We start from the raw sequence: 14,206 nt of genomic DNA on the forward strand, positions 1-14,206 counted from the left end.
ATATATGTAAACTGTTATATGAGGGCGTACTGGGTCCCTCTCTGCGCATGGCAAAAGTGTTTTTAACTCACATCGCCGTTTTGTCGAGCTTGATATGATGGCTGCTGACGAAAAGCAACCCCAAATCACTGACGTATGGTGCATATGTTCCAGATTTGAGAACGTCGGTAAAAGATGAAACGTAATTAAAATGAACGTAAGAGTGCACTTTGCAGGCTTCATGCCTCCCTCGCGAAGTCCTCGGAATGTCCCTATAACCGCACTGCCTCGTTTTTCCTTATTTGCAGTCGTAGCCGTGCTGCTGGCGGCGCGGTCGAGCCGGAGTGAACCCCTGGAGCCCGAGAGACGCGATGTGGTCGACGGTGAGAGCCTGCGGCTCAGCTGCCACTTCAACCCGGCGCTGGTGAGCCGCAACCTGCACTACTACTGGGCCCACACCAACCTGCGGCAAGGTAGAGACTTCGCGGCCATCGGCGGAAGCACGCTAGACCCGCACTACACCGTAGACTACCTGCCAGCAGAGGGCCGTTACGAGCTGCTCATCGCGCGCGCCGAGTACGACAAGGACAACGGGGTCTTCGATTGCACGCTGAAGGAGCCGGGCAGCGGCGCCGTCGTGCACAGCGTCACCTACGAGGTGACCGTGCTCATTGCACCTGGGGAGCCGCGCATTACGCCGACCAGCCCAACGGCACGCGAGGGCGAACCCCTGGCGCTCACGTGCGCCAGTGAGGGAGGGAGCCCGGACCCGGACATTGAGTGGTTCCGCGGAGACGAGCGGCTGACATCGTCGTTGACCCGGGGTGGCGGCCGAGACCGCCCGACGGCGGCCGTGCTCACGCTGACTCCTGGGCGCGAGGACGACGGCGCCGAGTTCCGCTGCCGCGTCACCAACCGTGCCATGACGCCGGGCAGTGCGTACGAGACGCGTACCACCATACGTGTCCACTGTGAGTAGGCGACGTTTCTGCTAGCATGGCTATGTCACAGCTGGCGATGCACTTGCTCACGCGCAGTGTGGAACGCGCAAGTGGCGCTCTACGAAGAGTGCTTTAGGTACATTTACGTGCGAAGCAGCGCTCGGAATAATAATTTTTTCGCTCATATTTTCTTTCTTTTGGATCATAATTCACTGTCACCCCCAAAAAATAAGTGGCAAATATCGTAAATGCGCACCAAAGTGCGTCACTCAAGCACTCTGCAGTTGTGTGGAGCACTGTAACTAAATTTTTGGGCTTGTTTCTGGTCTGATTAGAGACTGAAATGTATCAGTATCTTGTTTGTCAAGTGTTTTATTTAATCCTTAAATAAAGTACTAGACAAACAAGACGCATAATCCTTAGTCTTCTGTCTTTTTTTAATAAGGTGGCCCTCCCTGTACATGATATTGTGATGTGGTGAAACTGCCTTTCAAGAAAAAAAAAGAAAAAAGGTGCAGCGAGTTTGTTGGTTGCCTCAGTTCTCTATAAGATGTAAAATGCACAGCTGAAGAATTATGAGGATAAGTATGAAAAGGCTGTAGCTGCGAGAGGCTGTTAAGGACTGAATTATTTGTGGCATATTGAAAGACTCTCTGGTATTATCTAATATATTAGGGCCTGTGGTGTGTTGAAGCACATTTTCTGACCTCCAGTAAATAAGGGAAGTCAAGCCATTTTTTGTGTGTGTGTGTTTTGAGAATGATGCACTCTTTTTATAGAATGCCAAGTTCACTTTTCTTTTGTCTGTGTTAGCATATGCCCTCTCTATGCACTACTGCTCACCTTCAGTGCAACAGTGTAGTATGGATGCACTTCTCACAGCTACTATATTGACAGAGTATTTATGTGAGACCAATGCATCTACGGCTGAGGTTACCGTGATGCTGACTCATTCTAGAAAATGTGATAGCAGTGTGCAAATGAGGTTTCATAAGAAGCTAATTCCATTAGTGTTTTAAATTGTTTATTCATGCATTAAAAAAAGAAAAGAAGGAGCTATTATTGTCCAGTGAGTACAGTACTGCTCATTGGACGCTGAAGTGCTTGATCAGTGCAGCCTGCAAAAACTGAGTTGTTGCCATGTGCAGATGCACCCAAGGTGACAGTCGGCCCCTACAACCCTCTGAACGTGATGGTGGGAACGGATGCCACGCTGACCTGCTCTGTGCTGGCCAATCCTCCTGTGCGTTCTGTCCGATGGATGAAGCGAGGCCAGCTGCTTTCCAATACATACAACCACACCATCCCATCTGTGACGCCTGAAGACAGCGGAAATTATGCCTGTGTTGCTGACAATGGAATTATGCAGCCTGCACAAGCCGACCTGCGTCTTAGCGTGCTATGTAAGCGCTTCTACCTTTTATTTTTCATGTAAAATATTTATATCTTATAGCACCCAGATACACTTATTTAGTTTAGTGTACATTTAATAACCTAATTTTCATTGATGCGAGAGCTTCATTCCATAAACTTTCATGCTGAGCAGCTGGAGTGTTGTGCTTCAGCATGCAGTGCACAGTTTTCAGTGGTCTATATGTGAATGCACTCTTTCTTCTGTTGTACTGCATGTTTGGCAGAAGTAACACAATCTTCTTTATTTTTATCTCCCAGATGGGCCTCGTGTGAACGTGCTACCAGAGCAGGAATCCTCCCAAGGAGAAAATATAGCCATCAAATGCAACATTGCTTCTAACCCTGAGCCACAATCAATACTGTGGACCAAGGAAGGCGACTCCCAGTTTGCACTTCAAGGAGATACACTGCGTCTTGATCGTGTCACTGCTGAGGATGCTGGGACTTATGTTTGCCAGGCCACAGTCATCATGCGACCCTCTGCCACTGCTATCCAAACTGAAGTTGTTGGCAACGACTCTGTTGTGCTTCACGTGCGGCGTAAGTGTCGCATTCTGTTAGGTTTTACTATGCATAGACAGTAAAAGGTAGTAGGCAACAGTCTAAGTTTAAATTGTTTTTTATGTTGAAAGAATCATACATTTTAGTAAGTTGCAGTTTGTTCAAACCATTTACTATATTGAATGCCTGAATCTGTATGAAAAATCTACAGATCCATTTCACCTGCGAAGCAGACTATGGTGGGAAAGGATGCGTTTGCCGTAATGTTGTGTGAAATGCTTCTTTTCTTTCTTTTTTAGTGTCGAGTTTTGCTTCTGGAAACAATATGTAAACCAGTGTGACCAGAACTGAGGTTAGAAGTGGCAGAGCTGCACTCATTTTTGCAGTTCAGTGAAGCATACCAGCATATAGCCTGCTTGCCCACACATATTTTTGTAAAGTGCGTACCATTACAACCAAGCACGAGGAGACACAGTGATGTTTGCTGTAGAAGTGTGTAAGTGTTAGAAAAATCTTGTCAACAGTAAACAACTGAAGTAGCAGTCTGCTGTTTTTTTTTATTATGTTTTGTTTGGCATTTGCCTTGGTTTAATAAACTAGGATTTGGTTATGGCAGCCATGTTTTGATGAAGGTAAACTGCAAAAATGCCCTTCCACTAAGTTTTTGCATGCAGTATGTAACTCTAAGTATTCAAAATTAATCTTCTGCCTCCGACTACATTGTGCCTACCAATCTGCTTCATTGGGTCGGCACAAAACAGACTAGCATACTTGTTCTTTCTGGGGAGAATTCTTCTGGGGGATAAACAGGTAGCCATCACCAGTGTTCTGAGCTTTGCTTTGAGCTGACTGCATGCTTTTAATGCGGGGAACAAAGCCAACTCACTCAGAACTTCACATTGCTTCGTAATTGCAGACAAACCAGGAGAAGCAGAGATCACACCTCAGGGCCCCACAGCAGTGGCCGGTCGTCCTTTTGTGCTGACGTGTGGTGCTCGCCCACCCGGGTGGCCACGTACTGAGTACCGATGGTGGCGTGAGGGCCAGGAACACAATGACCTGGGCCACAGGGCCAACCAAAGCTTCCTCCAGGTGCACAGCAGTCACGAGGGACGGTACTTCTGCCAGCCTCACAACGCTCTGGGAAAAGGATCGATTGCTTCAGTCTACTTGGCAGTCAATGGTAAGCGGGAAATACCTCTTTCATACAGTTTGTTGTTTTGCTTTTTTTTTTTTTTTCTTCTTACAACCACTATTCATGCCTTCCTTTTCACCTCAAGCTACAGTCAGGTCTTTCCTAAAATCTTTCATGTATCCCTTTCCTTGTGGCGGGGTTGAAGTGTCCACAGAAACAAGTGTGACAGATACTGTGATTTTCCCTTCCTGTGAACCAATTATTATTATTATTATTATTATTATTATTATTATTATTATTATTATTATTATTATTATTATTTGCATGTCTAATGTTATCAGATGCCTCCTGGCCTTGGAGCTGAGGACAATGTAAATTGCTGAAACATGCAGCTCTTGTGGAAGTTTCAGAGCAGTTTGATCTATAAATTGTTGTTTGTGGATTCATTGTTTTCTTAATTCCTTTTCAATTCACATCATATAGTAGTGCACTAATTCAAGTTCATCCCCACGTTGTGAACTTGCAGAAGCGGCTACAATAGTGGTTCCTCTGAGGCCCCAGATCATTCGCAAAGCCGGTGACCAGAGCCAGTCGGTGAGCTGCCGTGCACGCGGGAAGCCCAAGCCACAAGTGCATTGGACTCATCGAGACAAGGAACTGCAGATGAGTGCTGCTTCGGGCTTTGAGATCAAGACGGTTGAGAATCTTGAAGACAACGAGGTGTTCTCAGTGCAGAGCACGCTGACCTTTCAGCGACCCCTCACTCCTGAGGACCGGGGAAAATACGCCTGCTTGTTTGACAACGGCTTCGGTGGTGCTGCCAAATCTGAAATGATGCTCAGGATTGAACGTAAGTTTTCCATTTCACGTGTGTTCATGCTGATAGCATACCGGTTGTTTGTCGTTACCACGTGGCACTGTGTAAACTACAGTGGGCTCTCTTAAGCAGAGCTTGAAGGGAATTCAAGAAGTATTTCATTTATCAAAAGTTTCATTTCAACTCAGTAAACATTTCATTAGGATTAAATTTTACCCGCCCATATTGTGTGTGGTCAGAAAAAAGCAATTATGTCTGCTTCACATTCCTCAGTTGCTTTGTCTACAAAATAAGTGTGTATGTTTTAGAGGATTGAAAAAAATTCTGCACATCCTTCATGCTCGGAGTAGTGCTGCCAAAGTACAGTAATGCACTCCTTACTGTGTTTACCACCTATACAGGCTTCACCTTTGTAGGTGAGATTCTTCGATCGAAGTGCCTTATAAAGAAAAGGCCCATCTTCGATGATAAGATGTCTTGTGGCTCATAGTTGCTTGAAATCTTCTGCTGCTACCCTTGTTGCAAGCTGTTGCAAAAACCTCTGTTCACTGCAGCACTTCCACCATATATGGTCTGGAAGACTAGGCCATGCACTTTTCAAATCGGCTCAGCCATGCAATTTCAGATGGCAAAATTTCTGACCCCCATTTGCAGGGCTATGTCCCATATTTTCTGTTTGAAGACCTTATCGAAAAATTGTCAGTTTGCACATGCTTACATCACACACACAAAAAAAAGAAGGCTTTTCTAATTCTACATGCAGTGCTGTCATCATACGCATTCGGTTTGAAAGCAGAGGGTGCATTCTTGACAGCCTCTGAAAGGTGGCTTTGTTTTTCAAGATTCGTGACAGTGTTGACTCCAAATTCGGGATGTCAAACTTCTTTGCATGTTTTGTTTTAGACAATGCACTTCGCTCAAACTGCTGCAAAACTCGCAAAATTTTTTGGCAAGTGGGAATATACTGTCTGGTCGTTTCTTGATGCTCTCAGTCGCGCCGAAACACTGATCATATATAGGCTTACTGCTGAGCCAGGGCGACAACAAAAACAATCATGAGGCCCACAGACAAATTGGCTTGTCCCAACTAGTGTTGGCTATGAAGAATTTGTTCGTCGTTGTGAGACTACCTCTGGCATGTGTGAGCTCAAATACACCCGGGCAGATTCCAAATGATTATGATTTATAAGGTTTAAAATTCCAGAGCCACTTAGGCTATGAGGGATGCCGTAGTGAACGGCTCCAGAACTTTTTACCACCTCGAGTTCTTTAACACACATTGCAGTTGCTTTCCACCTCCAGTGAAAAGCAACTACCGCAGCCAAATGTGTAGCTTTTGTACTACTTAACTGATGGCAACAAGTAAGCAGAGTTTATATTAACTGAAGAATTTTACTACTGCAGACAAAGGCAGATTAACCAAATAGCCCTACCTAATTCCATTTGTTCATTATTTTGGTTTAACCGTGTTTGGTGGGCATCCACTATGTCCTAGATTTGTGTGATACAATAACAGCACTTTATTCAACTTGTGATAATGGGAATCTGCATTGAGTGCATACATACCAATTTAGTTCCTGTTTTAATTTTTTTTTTGTGTGTGAAACAATCAGTGTGTTCGTACATATTCATCTTGTGCCAAAGTTAGATACATTGTGTTCATTGTTTCAGGGAACAAAATATGCCTTTGCTAGCTAAGGGGACAACTCTTGGATGGGTTGTCCAGCATGTGCTAATGCGTATAGATTCATCTTTGTTGTTTATATTTGTGATCATCCCACATGACCAGCTTTTCTGTGTTTATAAATAGGGTGAATGTTAGAATAGACTCAGTCATAAGTGTAATATCATGGGAAATACCCCTGGCTCTATTTTCTTGCCTTTCATGACATGATGTTGCTATTCATGGCTTACAGATCCTCCTCAGGTGAGGCACACCTACAATCGGGTGGCCTTTGACCTTGGAGACACGGCCGTGCTGCGCTGCCAGATGCAGGCCTATCCCGAGCCTACTTTTGAGTGGGTCTACAAGGGACGCATCCTGGAGCGCTATGCCAACTATGCTACCAATGTGACCGATGATGGCGACGACCTTTACACTGGTGCTCTCTCGGTGACAGACCTCAAGGAGAGCGACTATGGTGACTACACATGCCGTGCCTGGAACCAGGTTGGAGACGTCCAGAGAACCATTCTCAAGCTTGTCAAGAAGAGTAAGTATGCCTCTCTTGTGATTCCTTTTATGTAATGTCATCATAATTGTGATAAATGTTATGGTTTTCAAGTTTCAGCTTTTTTTTTTTTTTTTTTGTGTGTGTGTGTGTGTGTGTGTGTGTGTGTGTGTGTGTGTGTGTGTGTGTGTGTGTACATTAGTTTGCCACTTCTTTATATCAATCACAAGAATAACATGCCATCAGATGAAGCAGTCGGAACACTTTTCTTTTACATCACAGCACATGAATTTCTGTGATTTGCATGTGCAGTCACTTTTTCTTTTGTTTCATTAAGGCTTATATCTGAAAAGTTGTAACTCTGTATGTGCATCTCATTATACTTTAGATACATATCCCACTCTTTGATGCCTAAACCTTTATTTTATGCAAGGACCTGTACAAATTTCATGTTTCTTTTGGCAGTGATGGCATTAGTCATGGTGCTTTTCTTATTAATGTTACTCGTGCAAGTGGCGTTTGTTATAAGACGATTCTTGTGTTCTGGCTATGGCAGGTGCACCTGACCAACCAAGCCGCCTGGTGGCTGTGAGCAGTGACTCTGACAAGGTGACGCTGCAGTGGACAGAAGGATTCAATGGTGGATTCAGCAACACAGAATTCGTTGTCACTTACTCCAATGTCGCAAGTGGACAGACCAAGAACGAGTCCTGCCGGTCCCATAATCCGTGTACAATAACTGGTGAGAGTCGTTTTAATTTGTACGTGACATTCTCATGCGCACACTCAGCTTATCACCAATCCCTTAATTTGTGCCTCTATTGTCTCACATATAATTTTGGCATACATTGGAAGCTGCAAGAGTATATATGTAAAACCATCAGGCGTAGATGTAAAACCCCATTTTAACAAAGTTGTACAAACGTTCCTGTTTGGCCTATGGGTAGCATTTCTGACTCGTCTCACATATAATTTTGGCATACATTGGAAGCTGCAAGAGTATATATGTAAAGCCATCAGGCGTAGATGTAAAACCCCATTTTAACAAAGTTGTACAAACGTTCCTGTTTGGCCTATGGGTAGCATTTCTGACTCAGAATGCAATGGTCCTGGAGGGTTTGATGCCCTTTCTTCTGAATTGAGAATCCCGAGTTGGTAGTGCCTGCCAAACCAACCACGTCACGTGGTCACGAGGCTCCACACAACTCTGTGACCAGTTGGTGCCTAGCCATGTCAGCTGCTGGCTACCGCCTCCCAGAGCCATGGCCATGATTTTTCGCTCACAGTGCCAACCTCAAATTTTCTGGAGAATGTGCCATTAACGCTATTGCATTCAAATAACATGTACAGTCAAACTTTGAGAAAAAGCTTTTTTCGGAGCATAAATGACTTAAATTAAACAGGGAGTTGCATATTGTACAATCCTTGAGGCCCATTTTAACTACAAGGAAGCTCAGTTATCACCCGACACATTTTTTAAAAAGCTTTTGTGGCCGGCTGTTCCACATTTTCTTTAACCGCTGTGTCTTTTTTGTGAGCTGTAAACAAGTCTGGGTGTGCTTCTTGTCTTCATTGGGAGACACTTATTTCCCACAGTTGTGCTATTTGGATCACTGGTTTTTGTTTTTCTTTTATTGTCGGAATTGTTAAAGCAAGGTTTATTTTTTTCTCGCAGGACTGGAGCCAAAGTCAGAGTATGTCATGAAAGTTGTGGCTGTTAATGCAAGAGGGTTCAGCTCATACTCAGAAGAGGTCTCAGTCCAAACAAAGGTTAACCTCAAAGGTAAGCATCTTTTGAGCATTGCAAGGTGTCACTATCCTTACGATTCAACATAATGGAGTTGAGAGCATGGATGTTTTCAGTATTTTGCACTACGAACGTCCTTTTTACTCATGCTTACCTGGGCTTTTAGTGATTTGTCCTTAATGAGCAAACTGAAACCATAGCTGTGACAAGCTTACCATGTTTACTTGCATACATATAATGCTTGACCACCTGGGGACCTTTAACGTGCACTGACATTGCACAGCACACATACCTTCTCCTTTTGCATTTCGATGGAGGCAAAATGGAGAGGCGTTGTCTATGTGCGGTGTGATGTCAGTGCACGTTAAAGGTCCCCAGGTGGTTGAAATTACTCTGTAGCCTTCCACTACGGCACCTCTTTCACTCCTACATGCCTAACTTCCCTTACAGTCCGGTTGAGGTGGTCAAGGAAAATTGTGGGATAGATACTGTACCTTTCCTTTCGTGTGAACCAGTTATTATTATTATTCTTTCCGGTCTTTTGCTCAGTGTTGTTTTGCATTTGACTTTTTTAATAACATGGAAACTTTCTGTATTCTTTTAGATATGCCACGACCGCTGTCTGCTCAGTACGACCATGAGACGGGTCGAGTGTATTTCACAGTTGAACCCAGCACTGAACGGCTCATGGCCAAGGTCGAAGGCCGTGCCCGTGGCCAGGAGCAGTGGCTCCCTCTGGCTGAACTGGAAGTGGACCGTCCCCAGATTTCGTTCGAGGTTGACAACGCAGCTGCTCTGGTGGATGTCCGTGTGCTGCTCTGCTTGCAGAGCAATTCTTCATGGTGCGGAGATGAGCTTCTGGCTGAACCCTATGATGGTGAGTAGGGCAGTGTGTATGCCTCGTAAATCAACTGTAGTCTGCATATCTCATTTCAAAAGCCACTTAAAAGCCTACTGTAGACAGTAGGCTGCATTTGCTGGATGTTTAAGGAAGGCAGAGCTCAACCTTGGGCTTTTTGTACAAGGCAACTTTTCATTCGATAGCTAACTGACTGAAAACTAAAAATTTGTTTTTCATTTCATTAAGGATTCATTAGTACTTGAGAGCAGCCACCATGCAGATATAGATAAGTGGTTACAAGACTGAGTAATCTTAAAATTAAAATGCCATCCTCGGTAAGGTCGTGAAAAGAAGCGCAATACACAGGTATTTTTGTCATCTGCCAGTTGTGTTAATTCGATTGTGATGATTAGATTTTCTATCTTCGAAAGCGTCATTATAAGGGGATTGCACACTGTACACATTTTTTCTTTTCTCAACTTGTACTACAAGTGGCACATTTTGTATGCCTAAATGTTGGGTCTGTTTTTTTTTTTTTTTTTCTGCTATTGATGGAGCTTTCATTGCCACAAGTGAACTTCCTTTGTTCAAGCTAAATTGGCCATCTTTTATTAATTTTTTGTTCTTCTGTTGTGGCTTTTCAGAGTTCTCCATGACCACAGAAGGCAGCTTGCACCCAGTAGGTGCCCCTGTAACAATCAAGACCATGAATGTTGTCATCATTGTCGCTGTGGCTGCTGGACTGTTCTTCCTTCTTGTGGTCGTGTTTGTCTGCTGCTGCTGGAAGAGGAAAGCAAGCAAAGGTGAGGCACTGATACATGCCTCTCATGTGTAGGAGTTCAATTTACCCCTATTCCCATTTAAGAAAATCAGCTGCAATCCAACTGGGTCATAGAGTTATTAAATTTGCCATCTGGGAAGCAAGTGATTGCACTACTGATGAATAGTGCTCGTAAGCACTCCCTGTGGCAAACAACAATGTGACACTTCACCTACCCGTCATGCTTTTATTGGTAATAAAAAGTTATAAATAATAATGAGGCAGTCTCCAAGCCCTCGTATTTGTCAACAAAGGTGCAAGCCAAGTGTTAGTATTCACAGAGTTTCATTTTATTAGGTAGGAGGCAATGTTAATCATGAAAGTGTGCCATTGCAATGGCATAACTGTTAGCTCTTACTCATTGCAGTGTGGTGATGAGCTCACAGTAAATCTCATTTTAATCACTTGCACAGAACTTGAAGAACAGAGGGAAAAAATGTTTTACTATATTTTAAAACCATCACATCCCATTTCATCCAGTGTTGCTTTTAAGTGAATCAGCACTTGTTGATTTTTCACGTAAATTATATTTCTTAAGGAAGCCAACATTTTAAGCCCTCTGTAGATGTCTGAACATTGTCGCTATAGACACCTAATTTTTCGCTGCTTGTGTATTGCTTTGTAATGCTAATACTGTACATGAATCACCGCGATCTATTTTCCTAAGACCACTAAACAATCTACAATTTTTTTTCTCGCCTGTTTTGGTTGCAGCAGGCAAGTGATGGTTTTTGACGAGTGGAGCCTAGGTCATGTGAGGGATGCAGAAACTGCGATATAATCACTTTTTTGCCATTTTAATTCACCACAGCGCTGAAGCCAGCCTACCTTGAGAACAGGAATCAGAACAAGTGAGGGAGCAGCAATTATATAGCAGTTTTTTCATCAGTCATGTGACCTAGACTCTATTGTGACAGTGTAGCCATTGCTTGGCTGTAGAAATCGAAACTAGTGAGCAGATAAAATTTAATTATGAAATATTAAGTGCTTGTAGACAGAAACCACATGGCGATCCATGTACAGTAATGTCTCGCGTATCACTAACATGAAAAATGCAACCGAAATTTTGAGTTCATGTACATCTGCCATATGTAATCACCTTTTCTTTTTTTTTTCTGATGATATCTTTCTTAACATATAGCATGATTAATTTGTATGGTTATTTTTGTTGCTTTTCAGTCAGCAAAAAAGACTATGAGTCCGAAGTTCAAAAGTAAGTTATTTTTTGTATCTCCTGTTTGCATTCACGTTCATATATGTAGCTGAAGTTTAAAAAAATATTTTCAGAAAGTGTTGATGGTACCTCTTGGGGCACACATTGACTAATGTGGTGTAGATATCCACACAAATGTATTCTTGTGTTACCACTGGCATCTGAATGTTGGAGGAACGACCTCTAAATGTTTGTGTCTCATAGTGTATGCATTTGAACATCAACATTGTGTTCTATATATAGTGTGATGTTCATACTACTAAACATCTATGGCTTGTTACTGCACTCATAATATATCTAATTATTTGTTTAGTTTTTTTAATATTTACTCCTCTGATTATTTGTTTTGGGTGAGGCAGTGTGGCCATAGAGAGGGCTTTGTGCTACATAGCTTATGTAAATGCATGCAGTATGAATTGTGGTTGTGACATTTTGTTTAAAGGCATATTGTTCAACCTTTTCTCATTCGTAACTCCCATTGAGAAATTTTGGGTACAGTTTGCGCTTTAATATGCAAGAGTAGTTTCTACCTCTAAAAACAGTGCACCAAACAAAGGCACAGTTGATATTACTGGCCAGGTCATCTTCCTCCGAACAAGGTTGTTGCGCACCAATCTAAAGAGATTTTGGCTACCTTCAATGCTTCCGGGATCTAAAGCTGTTCTTACAAGTAGTTGTTTGTTTGTTGCAGTGCCAGGCCAAAGGTGATTAGTGGCCCTTATTACCACGATGAAGTGGGCAAGGGCCTGGACACAAATGTTGACGACATGAGCAAGCACACCATCTATGCTGGCAGCATTGGTAGCTCCCCTCACATGGCCAATGGACACGCTGGAAGCCAGATGGCCTCCAATGGTTAGTGAGCAAATTTTTCGAAGGCTTGCAGTGTTCTTTACCTTGCGATAAAATATATCCTTATGCATTTATACATAGAGCTATGCCTGCTTTATTTTAGCATTCATGCTCAGATTGAGATCTCCCACTTCAGTGTTCTTACTAAAAATGCATTGTTTGCCACTTCCTTGTTTTTCAAGCTCTGCTTTTCTGTGGCATACTGAACTTCGCTCATGAATATTTTGTCACCATATGGCATGCTTGTACTGTGTTTGATTCTAGCTGTATCTGCCCTAAGTCCAGTTAGCAGTTGTACTGCTCACTTCATCCATTAACAAAGCCTCTGCTAATGGCAGTGAAGTTTCGTGCACTAGAAAAGTGCGAGCTTAAAATGTATTATTTGTTTGATCTCATATTCTTGGTTCATATTAGGTACAACTCTGCATGACACAAAGTATATTGGTCAGTGTCGCACAACCGTAACTCATTCATGAATTTGGTGCAGTTGGGAAGTAGTCATAGGCACTACCACCACCAGTGGCATGCCCATCAATTTTTGTTATTGGCGGAGGGAGGGAGTTTGCTGATAAGACTGTGTCTGGGAGGAAGGAGAAAGGCAAGAATGTGCCGTCTACAACCGCCTGATTAAATGCTTCTTTATGTGCACATCTTGGTGCATTGTTGCTATTATCCTCAATGAAAACGATGTCAGCTGCTATGCTACATTTAGTGCTGCCAAGTTAAAAATACAAAACCTGCAACAGGTAGCCCTAAAACCCACTAAAAACTGCCAAATCCATTAATTTGCATAAAAAACTATGTTTTACGCATTTTATTTTCTTTTGTTGCAAACCATATAATTACTTGTATGTATATAATAGATTATGGAAAGCACTTTTTATTTTTGACTAGTAACTGCAAACTACGAATACAATAATTTTCAGAAATATCCTGTCTTCCTTCTGTACATTTAAATTAGTTGCAAAAGCACTTCTTCCTTCCCAAACTGCAGACTGCTGATTGAAGGCACTTTCGGTTGCAAAACGACACTGCTTCATTTTGGTTTGCTAAGCATTCTGCGGGCTACTATTCGCTCGCACCACCGCTTCTTGGCAGGATCCCGACACTACTGCCAATGTATACCTTCATATTATGCCGGTATTCTGGATTACATTTGCGAGCAGTTAGTAGTTTGAGCAGCATTCTCAGTGCATTGACAGTCCGGCTCGATTAATTAAAATAGCCCTCTCTTCACACAAGGTTCCCTGTTTACATTTGGTAATGTTTAGTTGACTGAACATGCGTTGAATGTGTGCATACCACTAAAGTAGCATTAGCATGGCTAGAGGAAACTCAGCCAGCTCGCACAAAGGATTTTGTCAGCAGCATCGGCTTACTCTGCATCTCAGAAATGTAGCTGTGCTCTTACGACTGTTCCAGCTGACAAGAGTAGGCTTCTTTAATTGCAATTGAATGGCATAAATTTTTTTCTCGCGGCCCTCCTGAATTCCATAGGGGGCACCCATGGCTACAAAAAGCTACACAAAGGGTGTTTTTTAAAGGGCATATTGGGTATATTTTTAATATCCACCACCTTGACATCTGTGATTTCGCATGCACAGCGATGTTCTGGTGCAGAAGTGAATATAATTTTGAAGAACTTACACCATTTTAACAAAAATTGACGGACCTTCCAAAACCGCCAACAAGACCTAAATATCACTGAAAATCCCGCCTCCCGCAATACAACATTTTTGACCACTAAACAGCGTAAATACCCGCGAAGTTTAGCGT

General features: G+C 42.9%; 1 protein-coding gene across 1 annotated transcript in view; it reads left to right on the forward strand.

Moving 5' to 3' along the window:
* Positions 1–14,206, forward strand: part of LOC146185004 (cell adhesion molecule Dscam2-like) — a 134,550-nt gene that overhangs the window by 114,773 nt on the left and 5,571 nt on the right. Inside the window, exons 2-13 of the mRNA XM_084605956.1 lie at positions 288–950; positions 2,069–2,323; positions 2,592–2,873; positions 3,751–4,017; positions 4,496–4,819; positions 6,703–6,999; positions 7,514–7,699; positions 8,633–8,740; positions 9,309–9,581; positions 10,190–10,348; positions 11,545–11,578; positions 12,270–12,433. Coding sequence (XP_084462082.1) covers positions 288–950; positions 2,069–2,323; positions 2,592–2,873; positions 3,751–4,017; positions 4,496–4,819; positions 6,703–6,999; positions 7,514–7,699; positions 8,633–8,740; positions 9,309–9,581; positions 10,190–10,348; positions 11,545–11,578; positions 12,270–12,433 — 3,012 coding nt within the window. The remainder of the gene's footprint in view (positions 1–287; positions 951–2,068; positions 2,324–2,591; positions 2,874–3,750; positions 4,018–4,495; positions 4,820–6,702; positions 7,000–7,513; positions 7,700–8,632; positions 8,741–9,308; positions 9,582–10,189; positions 10,349–11,544; positions 11,579–12,269; positions 12,434–14,206) is intronic.

This window comes from Amblyomma maculatum, chromosome 6, assembly GCF_055883805.1.
Source record: "Amblyomma maculatum isolate TAMU_Amacu chromosome 6, ASM5588380v1, whole genome shotgun sequence".
NCBI classification, from domain to species: Eukaryota; Metazoa; Arthropoda; class Arachnida; order Ixodida; family Ixodidae; genus Amblyomma; species Amblyomma maculatum.